Source organism: Panulirus ornatus, chromosome 44 (assembly GCF_036320965.1).
Source record: "Panulirus ornatus isolate Po-2019 chromosome 44, ASM3632096v1, whole genome shotgun sequence".
In the NCBI taxonomy this organism is placed as follows: Eukaryota; Metazoa; Arthropoda; class Malacostraca; order Decapoda; family Palinuridae; genus Panulirus; species Panulirus ornatus.
The window spans coordinates 14,093,846-14,106,679 of record NC_092267.1 but is presented as its reverse complement, the minus strand read 5'-3'; the positions used below and the strand labels follow the sequence as shown (position 1 = coordinate 14,106,679).

General features: G+C 41.2%; 1 protein-coding gene across 20 annotated transcripts in view; it reads right to left on the bottom strand.

Annotated features, from left to right (window-relative positions):
* The window catches only part of LOC139762765 (uncharacterized), a 172,651-nt gene that overhangs the window by 5,851 nt on the left and 153,966 nt on the right, over positions 1 to 12,834 (bottom strand). For 14 of the 20 annotated variants that reach the window (XM_071687890.1, XM_071687883.1, XM_071687888.1 and 11 more), the window contains 2 exons: positions 7,885 to 12,496; positions 180 to 221 (listed from right to left, as the gene is read on the bottom strand). In XM_071687890.1, coding sequence (XP_071543991.1) covers positions 180 to 221; positions 7,885 to 12,496 — 4,654 coding nt within the window. Of the gene's footprint in view, positions 1 to 179; positions 222 to 7,596; positions 12,497 to 12,834 lie in introns of all 20 variants that reach the window. The other 6 variants (XM_071687891.1, XM_071687887.1, XR_011715834.1 and 3 more) reach the window with 5 other exon arrangements.

The window sequence follows — 12,834 nt, the reverse complement described above, 5'->3', positions numbered from 1 at the left end:
AGTTATCAGTAGCTTTTATTCATTACCAAGCAAGCTGTGATTCAGTGTATTTTAACACCTTGTTATACTAAGTTATGTATTGCAAAATTACTATATTAACCAAATTTTTTGTAATGACACTGAAGTTGAAATGTAAATGCTGTTAGTGAAACACCATGCAAAAAAATTGAATTCCTCACTCTTGAAGGAAGAATCTTCCTTTGTCTCCACCTCTGCCCAGGCTAAAGATAATGTAAATGTAAACTGCTTGTAAAATACAATAGGAAAGTAGAACTAAGCTGCAAGTGTATTATAATATGTTTTACTTTACCAGACATCAGCATTTAGTTTTATATTGGAATTACTAACAATACCCATGTTCACATTTGCTCATGGAATTGATGTACACTTAATAGCAAGTACCATATTAGTTATGCAGCCTCAGGACCCCTTTTTGATAGAGCTTCAGGAATGTATTCCTTGTGGGAGCAGGGTAATGTTAGCTCCTTTGTGATAGGAAGGATCTAGATGACATTGTACTCCTTTCCATCCACTGACAATGACACAGCCTTGTTAAAGGCGACACCTTGCTCACAGTGTTCCCATGTTCACGAGGAATCGAGGAACTTCACTTGCACTCAGTAGAATGCCAAATACTGAGTTGTAATTGAAAGGATGGTGGCATGCACAGAACATCTGATTGAGGAAGAGGAGTGTAACTTAGGTGAGGTGTAGGATGATTTGACCAGGTGTTAGCTTAAAAGAATTTGAGAAATGCTTAGAATAAGGAGTGTGAATTGTGTGGCATTTATTGAAATGAATAAAGCATGTAATAATAGAAAACCCTTTTATGGAAGGTGCTTCAAATTTATGGGATAATTGGGAAGTTACTAAATGCATTGAGGAGTTTTTACCAAGTCAGGTGGATAGGTGTGCTAGATGGAAGGCAGATGGGAGAGTGGTTATCATTGAAGGTGGTTCAGCATCAAGAATGTGTGATGTCATGATGTTTGCTTAATCTGTTTATGGACAGGATGGTGAGGAAGTTGAATGTGAGGATTTTAGAGTGAGGCAGGTCTGATATGCTTGTTTGGGGAGGGCATGGGATTTGGATTAGTGGATCACATACTACTGAAGAATTCAATGAGATAATAAGGAACGAATTCTTGAGGGCAATATCTCAACCTATTTTACACACTAAATGCTCAGAAATATACTGTACAATGTAGGTACATTATTAACCATGAGTCATACATACATTAGATAACCTTACCAACCAGTCAACTATACAGTCACCTCCATTTCTAATAAATTCCAGTGCAGTACCATCCAAACCTGCTGCCTTGCCGGCTTTCATCTTCTGCAAAGCTTTTACCACCTCTTCTCTGTTCACCAAATCATTCTCCCTAACCCTCTCACTTTGCACACCACCACGACCAAAACACCCTATATTTGCCACTCTGTCATCAAATACATTCAACAAACCTTCAAAATACTCACTCCATCTTCTCACATCACCACTACTTGTTATCACCTCCCCATTTTCCCCCCTTCACTGATGTTCCCATTTGTTCCCTTGTCTTACACACTTTATTTACCTCCTTCCAAAACATCTTTTTATCCTCCCTAAAATTTAATGATACTCTCTCACCCCAACTCTCATTTGCCTTCTTTTTTGCCTCTTGCCTCTTTCTTTTGACCTCCTGCCTCTTTCTTATATACATCTCCCAGTCATTTGCATTATTTCCCTGCAAAAATCATCCAAATGCCTCTCTCTTCTCTCACTAATAATTTTACTTCTTCATCCCACCACTCACTACCCTTTCTAATCTGCCCACCTCCCACGCTTCTCATGCCACAAACATCTTTTGCACAAGCCATCACTGCTTCCCTAAATACATCCCATTCCTCCCCCACTCCCCTTACATCCTTTGTTCTCACCTTTTTCTATTTTGTACTCAGTCTCACCTGGTACTTCCTCACACAAGTCTCCTTCCCAAGCTCACTTACTGTCACCACTCTCTTCACCCCAATATTCTCTCTTCTTTTCTGAAAACCTCTACAAATCTTCACCTTAGCCTCCACAAGATAATGATCAGACATCCCTCAGTTGAACCTCTCAGCACATTAATATCCAAAAGTCTCTCTCGCCGCCTATCAATTAACACATAATCCAGTAACGCACTCTGGCCATCTCTCCTACTTACATACGTATACATGGGAAACACCCATACACGCACATATACACATACACAGATATATACACATGTACATATTCATGCTTGCCTTCATACATTCCTGGTGCTACCCCACCCCACAGGTCACTTGCCATTTCCCACATTAGCAAGGTAGTACCATAAACAGACAAAGAGAGGCCACATGTGCTCACATCCACTCTCTAACTGCCATGTGTAATGCATCAAGACCACAGTTCCCTATCCGCAACTAGGCTCCACAGAACTTCCCATGATTTAACAAACACACACAAACACACAAACCTGCCCACTTCACATGCCCTGGTTCATTCCATTGACTGCATGTTGACCCAAGATTACCACATCATTGCAGGTCACTCTATCCTGTGCACATCTTTTCCCCCTCCTTGCTCAAAATCTTTTTAACTCCATCCTTCTATTTTCAAGTTGATCTCCCTGTTCTCTTTGTTCCTTCCACTTCTGATTCACATATCCTCTTTTATCAACCTTTCCTCACTCATTCTTTCCATATGTCCAAACCATTTCAGCAGACCCCCTTTCACTCTTTCAGTCACACTTTTTATTACCATACATCTCATACCCTTTCATTACTTTCTTGATCAAACTACCTCACACCACAAATTGTCCTTAAACGTATCATTTTCAACATATCCACCCTCCTCCGCACAGACTTATCTATAGCCCATGCCTCATATCCTTATAGTATTGTTGGGACTGCTATTCCCTCAAACATAACCATTTTTGGCCCCTCAGATAATGCTCTCTCCTTCAACATTCTTCAGCACTGCTAGAACTTTCTCATCATATGACTCAATTCTGCTTCCATTCCCAGGTATGTAAAACACTTCACTTCCTCCAAGTTTTCTTCATTCAAAGTCTCACCCTAACTAAACTGTCCCTCAACCCTCCTAAATGTAAATTCACATTTACTCTCAACTTCCTCCGTTCACTGATCCTTTCAAACTAAGTCACTAACTTCTGCAGTTTTTCGCTTGAAACTGCCACCAGCATGTATCACCAGCAAACAACAGCTGACTCTCTTCTCAGGCCCTTTCATTCCCCCACAGTCAGCACACTCGCCTCGCTCTCCAAGACTTGAAATTAACTTCTTCACCACCCCGTCCATAAATAAACTGAATGACCATGGTGACATCACATACCCTTGCCACAGACCAGCTTTTACTTAGAACCATTCACATTACCCTTGAGCTCTGTTTCACACAAGAGCCAGACCACCCAGATTTCATTCCTCAAACATGCTACCTGTCTCTCCTCTCTTCTCATCTTAGTTACATCCACACACACTTAGACACCCCAGCCTGAGCCTTTGAGGAAGATGAGGACTCCCTGCTTAGCTCCTTCTTTTGTGTCTTCTTTTAGAAAAGAAAATGCAAGAAGGGGTTTTTCCAGCCTCTTGCTCCTACCCCCTTTAAGTAGTCACCTTCTACAACACACAGAAAATGGAGTAATAATTTTCCCTCATGATTATAACATTCAGGGTATTAAACCAGTTTGTTGTTCTTGACAGTGTACAGTTTTTTGAGACATGCAAAGATATATTGCAATAAGCCACAGCAAGAAAATGAGAAATGTATATAAAGGATGTGAAAAAGTGCTTTTACATAATGTATGTATGACTCATGGTGAGGTGCCTGAGGATTGGCGGAATGCGTGCATAGTGCCATTGTACAAGGGCAAAGGGGATAAGAGTGAGTGCTCAAATTACAGAGGTATAAGTTTGTTGAGTATTCCTGGTAAATTATATGGGAGGGTATTGATTGAGAGGGTGAAGGCATGTACAGAGCATCAGATTGGGGAAGAGCAGTGTGGTTTCAGAAGTGGTAGAGGATGTGTGGATCAGGTGTTTGCTTTGAAGAATGTATGTGAGAAATACTTAGAAAAGCAAATGGATTTGTATGTAGCATTTATGGATCTGGAGAAGGCATATGATAGAGTTGATAGAGATGCTCTGTGGAAGGTATTAAGAATATATGGTGTGGGAGGCAAGTTGTTAGAAGCAGTGAAAAGTTTTTATCGAGGATGTAAGGCATGTGTACGTGTAGGAAGAGAGGAAAGTGATTGGTTCTCAGTGAATGTAGGTTTGCGGCAGGGGTGTGTGATGTCTCCATGGTTGTTTAATTTGTTTATGGATGGGGTTGTTCGGGAGGTAAATGCAAGAGTTTTGGAAAGAGGGGCAAGTATGAAGTCTGTTGGGGATGAGAGAGCTTGGGAAGTGAGTCAGTTGTTGTTCGCTGATGATACAGCGCTGGTGGCTGAGTCATGTGAGAAACTGCAGAAGCTGGTGACTGAGTTTGGAAAAGTGTGTGGAAGAAGAAAGTTAAGAGTAAATGTGAATAAGAGCAAGGTTATTAGGTACAGTAGGGTTGAGGGTCAAGTCAATTGGGAGTTGAGTTTGAATGGAGAAAAACTGGAGGAAGTGAAGTGTTTTAGATATCTGGGAGTGGATCTGGCAGCGGATGGAACCATGGAAGCGGAAGTGGATCATAGGGTGGGGGAGGGGGCGAAAATCCTGGGGGCCTTGAAGAATGTGTGGAAGTCGAGAACATTATCTCGGAAAGCAAAAATGGGTATGTTTGAAGGAATAGTGGTTCCAACAATGTTGTATGGTTGCGAGGCGTGGGCTATGGATAGAGGTGTGCGCAGGAGGATGGATGTGCTGGAAATGAGATGTTTGAGGACAATGTGTGGTGTGAGGTGGTTTGATCGAGTGAGTAACGTAAGGGTAAGAGAGATGTGTGGAAATAAAAAGAGCGTGGTTGAGAGAGCAGAAGAGGGTGTTTTGAAGTGGTTTGGGCACATGGAGAGGATGAGTGAGGAAAGATTGACCAAGAAGATATATGTGTCGGAGGTGGAGGGAACAAGGAGAAGAGGGAGACCAAATTGGAGGTGGAAAGATGGAGTGAAAAAGATTTTGTGTGATCGGGGCCTGAACATGCAGGAGGGTGAAAGGAGGGCAAGGAATAGAGTGAATTGGAGCGATGTGGTATACTGGGGTTGACGTGCTGTCAGTGGATTGAAGCAAGGCATGTGAAGCGTCTGGGGTAAACCATGGAAAGCTGTGTAGGTATGTATATTTGCGTGTGTGGACGTATGTATATACATGTGTATGGGGGGGGGTTGGGCCATTTCTTTCGTCTGTTTCCTTGCGCTACCTCGCAAACGCGGGAGACAGCGACAAAGTATAATAAAAAAAAAAAATATGGTATGAGAGCAGTTAAGGAAAAGAATAATTTAAGAGATGAAATTATGAATACAGAGTTAAGTTGAAGAGGTGGGACCTAGCAAGTGCAATTCTCCCCCCTTGTACTGTACAAATAGGTAATTACTCACCTATGCACAGACCGACAGTAGCATTAGAGACTATGGTTAAGGGAATATTTAGCAAGCTGATCACATACAAGATCAGAACTACAATATGCTTCTCAGGTTTGCTCACCACACCTAATGAAGTGTATCGAGCTAATAGAGAAGGCCCTGAGGAGGTACCAGAATAAATTAAGAGTGCAGGTTATTGAGAAAGACTAGAGGTTTCAAAATTGCCCACCTTAGAAGAGAGAAGAGTGAGGGGTGACCTGATCACAACCTCTGCATTGTAGAACATCATTGACGAGGACAGGGAGCAGATCTTTGAGAGATATAGGGATGCAGCAAGGGAACAGTTCTTTGAGAGATATAGGGATGCAGCAACCAGAGGATATATCATAAAATTAAGCAAGAAACTTGTTAAAAAAGATGTAAAGAATTACTCTTGTAGTATGAGAGTAGTGGTTGAATGGAAGAAAATTATTGTGGACATGGTTAATGTAGACATTTAAAAAGTTGTATGATGGAAGTGAGTGTTCTAAAGATAGGGCCCCATGAGTATAAAACTTTCCTTGTACTCTACACATGGGTAATTACATACACCATATACTGTACGAATAGGTGATTACAAAGAGATAATTACACCATGTTTGATGATAAAGGAACTGAAGCGAAAAATTGTAGTGTATATTGAAAAAAGGAGACAGAAAATTCTTTCAATTGCAGGCTTTTACAACTAAAAATCATGGTGTGTAAGTTATTGGAAAAGGTAATCATAAAGCAAATAGAATAAGACAGAGACTATCTAACCAAGAGTTTTGAGAGAAGACAATGAATCTGGACTCTAGACCTCTGTTAGAATGAGTACTAACTATGGAGAAAAAAAAAATGTATGTTCTTAGACTGGCAGAAGGTATATGACACAAAAACCATGAGAAACTTTATTACCATGCTGGCATAAGATGATGATCTCTTAAGTGGATCAAAAATTGCATAAATGGAAGGGAACCGAGGACAAATCAGGTAATTTTTTTCAAAATGGGTAACCAGAGTTGTCTTGCAGAGTTCAGTTTTACAGATGTAGTTATTTATGTCTCTAAAAGATTACCTGAAGGACTAGAATCTCGAAGAAGTAATCAGTTTTATGACAGCCAGTGATGAGACTAAGACGCACTCCAGTGGTGGTCAGATATCTGATGAATGAAATTAATGTAGAGCAAATGCAAAGTTATGAAAATGAGGATGAAATTGGAAGGTTATGACCATCATCTCTTAAGGAATAAATTACTAGAGTCCCTTGAGCGGGATATAGGATTAAGATGATTACAAGTTTTTCATTAGAAAAACCACATTAGGAGTGTTGTAAAGGAGATGTAATATGTACTGGTCAGTGTCAAAATTGCTTTCAACTACATGTACAAGGAGACCAAGACAAAAAAATGCATCACGAATTTAGGCACCCCAGTTAAAGACAGATTTGCTTGAGAAAATCCAACAGCAAGCAACAATATTGCATTTGAAGTAAGGGGGCTATGTTACGAGTAAAGAATAGTACCCTGAGACTTCATGATGATATAATATAAAAAGGAACTTGATATTGTCCCATTCAGAGGGTCCAAGAAACTAAGGAAAGTCAGAAAGGAAGTGAATGTGTTTATATGCTAAGAGAGTTATAGACAAACTAAACAAGCTAAGGGAAAACCAATAAAGATTAATGAAAAAACAAAAGATTAATGAAATTTTAAGATGGAAAAAGAAGGTTAACAGATGGGGTCCAGTGAGTGAAATACTCACCTCTCCATATGCACAAATAGATAATCACACAGAGAAAAAGTAAAAACTGGAGGTTGTATAGACTTCCCTTCCTTTAAAAAGACATTAAAAACTCATGGATTAGATGACATTGACATACTTATTGGGTGTGATTTGATTGAGAGCAGGTAGATTCTGTTGTGGTGGACAGTATTATAAATAGGCACACAATTGATTGATGGACCTAGTTGGTGCATACTTTGAGGCTACCAGTACATGCAGGGGAAAGCTAAGATGCACTTTATGTTTCTGGGTTACTACTTACCACTTAATGTAATGGGTGCAGTCATCTTGCAGGAAAACCATCATTTACAGATCATCTGTGGGAGTATCTATTGTAGATAGGGAGACCCTAAAGTTCACTCGTAAAGCCACGATGTTTTATTGTTATTTCTACTACTGCTATTGATGATACAACTACTGAAGATGGCAGTTGTACTACAGTACTGCTAGTATTGCTGCTACTGGTGATGAGTGTGATGTGCTTTACTGCTGCCAGGCTTGTTGGAGGTTATACCTTGGCAGCATAATAGATAAGCCTCAAGGCACCCACCTGGCGGCTGAGTAACGGCGAGCTGGATCCTGCAGCTGTCGCCGGTACTCACTACCGGGTCGAGCTCGAGCATCTGCTGGTGGTAGGTCCATAGTGTTGGTACGTCGGTACACAGGTCTTTCACCAAGTCCTGGGTTGATGCTGGGTGATGTCGAACCAGACAACTGATCTCCCAAATGACCAGTGGTGTTGGTACGTCGATAAGATCTTTTTTCACTAATGTTACCAGTGTTACTTCCCCCAGCTAGTCCCCCTCGATTCCAGCCAGATAATCCGCTGGTGCCAGATATTCGTGTCAGATGAGTTAGGCGGCGTGAGAGTTCTTCTCGTGCAAGGCTGCGTGTGTCATCCTGGGTAGTTGTTGAGCGATTTGCATGTTCAGGCCTTAAAACACGATTGACTGATGGTTCACGAGACTTACCACTGCCTCCCTCATTTGTACTGTCTGCTCCTGCAACCACTGCTGCTGCTTCTCCTGCAAGTGCACCAGCTGCAGCTGCAACAGCTACAGCATCTTGTACTTGCCCATCACCTAATTCATTATCAGTTATTGGACTTAAAGAACTAGTTTTGGAGTCATTACATGGAATGGATTTCAGGTGGCATTGAGATGAGAAATCATCTGATTGTATGGATGGTGCTCTGTGTGTATAGGTATGGTCTTCAGGTGGAATGGACTTCATGCGACAACTTGATGAGTAATCATCTAGAGGCATTGATGGTGCTCGTTGGGTGTACGGACAATTCTCCACAGGCACGGATGGTATACGATGTATATTGTGCATTTCCTCTGGCTGGACTGAGGTGAATCGTCTTATGCCAAGTAAGTCATCAGGTTGTAGAGATGTGCCTCGCCGCCCACCTAGCAGGAAGATGTTTGGATCCTCTGGGGGAAGAGATTTTCGGGAATGTCTTCGAGGGACTTCCCAAGAAGGAGGAGAAGTTATAGAAGCTCTGGGGGAAACAATTGGACTAGTATACCGAAGGGGACTGAGAGACTCCCTTACAGCACGCTCTGCATCCTCTTTCATGAGACGAGCCTTTGCTGCTGCCAATTGCTGGTCCATGTCTTCCTTTGTATTTGCTCGACGTAGTTGTGGTTTCTTTTTATTTTGAAATTTAGAATAAAAACTTTTTCTGGTGATTCTGTCCATAACGCTTTCATCCTCATTTTCACTTAATCCCCTTATATCTTCAAATCCAGTTATGGTGGATTCTTCTGATTCTGTAGGGGCTTGACTCCTATATTCTGAGGGATCCATGTCCCCCACACCATCCAATCTTTTGATCTGAGCGTATTTTACTCGCTCACCCTCTGTATTGGGAATGTAGTTTGTAGTTGTGTTAGTTGCTGCTGCTGCCTGGGATGCCAGAGGTTTAGCTGGCTGGTGGTAAGCATTATTTCCTCTAGCTAGATCAAGATTAGTCGGTCTAGAATTTCGACGGTGTGCCAGAGCTGGTGATAATCCATAGGTAGTGATTGGTGACACTGAAGAAACGGCTGAAACTACTTGAGTTCCCCCTGTTGGTCGTACTCCAGACTCATGCACACCCATGTTACCAATGCGTGAAGTGATGTCACTCTCAAGCTGAGAGAGATGGTCACATATGCTCTTAGTCACAGATTCAAGAGTATAACTTGGTTGTAAATTATTTGGACAACTATCAGGGACAACACTCTGTGCTCGCTCTGTGGTGGGGGATCGTGCCCCTGTTTCACCTCCCTCTTCCACACGACTCAAACACAGGTTTTCCTGGCTCTTTGAAAACTTCTTTGGTTTCACACGTGGTGGTTTCTTAGGCTGTTCATCATCAGTATTTATAGTAGGCATAGCAGGTTGAGACATTGAATTTACTGATGATCGTGGATCATCTCCTTTTGTATCTTTACGTCCTAAAAATTTGTTAAGTGCATCTGTTAGTTTTTTAGAGGGTTTTCTCTCAGGTCGCTCAGAATCATCTTGAACCCCATCTCCATCGCAAATGCTGGATTTAGATGAACTCTTTTCTGTCCTGTGTTTTAGGAATCGTGATGGTCTCTTGAGTCGAAACTTGTCTTCTTTTTCATTTACATCATCTTCCTCTAGCCTTTTATCAGTTGCTGACCGATTGTTATCTGCAACATTGGAGCCAGATCGATTAAACCGTGATGCTAATAACTTATACATAGATTTAGGTTTCTCTGGGTCACAAGAGGAGGTTTTCTTTACTTTGCCTCTTTCCTTCTCACCATCTTTTTCTTTAGTCTTTTCTTTTTCTTTACCTTTTTCCCATCCCTTTTCCTTTCCTTGCATTTTTTCTGTGTCCACTTCTAATTCCACATTTTTATGTTCACATTTACTTTGTTTAGGCTCTCTATTTTCCTCTTGCGCAATATATTTTATTTTGGTCTTTTCCTCTTTTTTCTCTTTTGCCACATCGGTTAATTGACTCAAATCAGGTGTTGTAGATGCACAGTTTACTCCAGCAGATCCCTCAGTCTTTTGACTTATTGCTCGTTCTGGTAATGGTGATTTTGTATATTCACATTTTTTCTCAATGTTTGTTTTTGCTTTTTCAAATGGTGACTTTGCTCGATCAGGAGTGGGTGGAGGTGATTTTAATCTTGCATGTAAGGACTCTTTATTGGCTGCATCTATGGGTAATTCACGGGATTTAGTACGGCGATAAGCTTCAAAGGGTGAAATACGCTTTAGTGTGCCAGAGTTCAGTTGACTAAATTTTTCACTGGCAGCTTCGATGGTTGTTGTCAATTCTCTCGATTTACTTTTCTGATACATCTTTGGTTGCAATAAATCACTGTTTCCCTTGGGACTTGTACTACTGTTATTATTCCCACCGTAACTGCTGCGAGTGCTGATGCTGCTACGACTGTTACTTTTCACAGGAATACCACTAGTTGAACGACTAGTAATAATACCGCTGTTATTATTTTTATCGTTGTTTGTACTGCCATTACTCACTCTTGGTATGGTGTTTGCTGTAAGATCAGTATTACTTGTTGCCAAATTGGTCTTTTTAAGGATTGTTCCATTAACACTTTTGTTATTAATGCTTTTGCTTTTATTGTTACTGTTATTATCAATATTATTATAGTTATTATTATTAGAACCAGAGTCCATAACTTGGTTTTGTTTCTTATTCTTAGCTGTTCCAGAAGTGACAGTTAATGATGTGTCACAATCAGGCTTTTTGGTATTCGTTCCAGTCACTTTGGCATTAACTTCTGGTAAGTTTTGACTATTGAAGAGAGCACGAACAGGTCCACCTTTACATTGTGAAGATTCTCTTGATAAAGAATTAAGAGCATGGCAAAGGTCTTCAGATTTTCCCCTTTGGTATTCATGCATATCACTCCTTCCACGAGATCGCCTGTAGGCATCCAAGGCTGACCTGTCTGCACTTCTAATAACTTTGTGGCTAGACCTTAGCCTCTGGTCTTGTGAGTTTAAATTATGCCTAAAGCCATCTCCATCACAATCACTGTTAGGAGGACTGGTTGCCCCCTCATGGTGAAGGTTTACCTTGTCACTGTGTATTCGATTGACTGACATTGCATGGTTCTTTTGATCACATACACTGGTATCATTGTTAAATGTTGGAATATTACTTGTAGATGTGGTGCTTGAGGGTAAGGTGTTTTTTACTGCACTGGCTGCCATTTCATGATTTGATGTATTTTCTTTGTTGTTTATTACATTTGCATTATTCCGTAATTGCTTTTCTGTTGCTAAACTCATGTTCTTTCTGAGTCTTGTATCTTCATTTTTTTCTTGTAGATTCTTTGTTTTAAGCATTCCTTGATACCCAGAATTTAGTAATGTACTGTCAGAATGTGTTTGTGTGGAAGAAGGCTGCATTGGTATGCATGAGATGTGCAGTGCTGGATTAGATGAGTACATTGGTGTACTGGAAGAGTGTGGTAATGTCTGAGGAGAGTATATCTCTCTGGCAGAAGGATGCTTTTGGGTGCCAGAAGTATAGATGGGTGAACCATGAGATACTGAAAACTGTTCATACTTAGGAATATTATTACCAGTTTGTTGCTGCTCAGGAACTTGATCATCTCCAGCTTCCAGCTCTCTGACTAGCTGTTGCAGTTGTTCCTGGACACTTTGCTTGAGAACTTCTGTTTCTTCAGATGGATGTTGCACTTGACCACAAGGGGAAAGTTGTGATGCATGCAGGTCTTTTTGCATGCTAATCTGAGCAGCAGTGTTAGGAGTTGCTGGTCGCTGTAACTGCTGCTCACAAAGCCCACCATCCCTCCCAATACATTCCCCCGGCGAGCCACCCACAGTAGAATGGGGGCGGCGGTGTGGACTACGTAGTGTTCCGTACATTGCTGCAATCCGATCTGATGAGTCATGCATTCCTCTGTTGAGCGGTAGATTTCCACCACTGCTGGCAGGATATGGACGAGGTAGTGACATACCACTGCCTGGATATGCCATACCTCCCATTGTCCCCAGTTCTTCATCAGGGATGTTGTGTAGTTCTCGAGAAGGTGCACGGGAATACTGTGGCCGGCGACTTAGTGACCGAGCAGAAGCTTCTGATGTGTCAGACTCTCCCCCATCTTCACCACCCGACCACCTGGATGCCCGCCATCCTGCAGGGACACATAGTTAGCAACTAGATAGATCTGCTGTGCAGACATAACCATATTTATATTATGTTAAAGACTAAACCTATCACATCTACCCACTCAGTAGAGACAGCATGTCAAATTTACATGATTGAATCCCTGAACATATATGTACTGCCTGGCCTAAAATACAGAGAATATTCATGAAGGTAAATAACAAAATACATTACCATAAAGTCATGGTAGTAGTCCAAGTGCATCACATTGCACGCCTTCAATTTAGTTTCTTTCCAGATTAATAATATAATGTCTTTGATTAAGTATTTATTAAATAAAAACAAAAGGGAAGCCTTTGCTCTTTA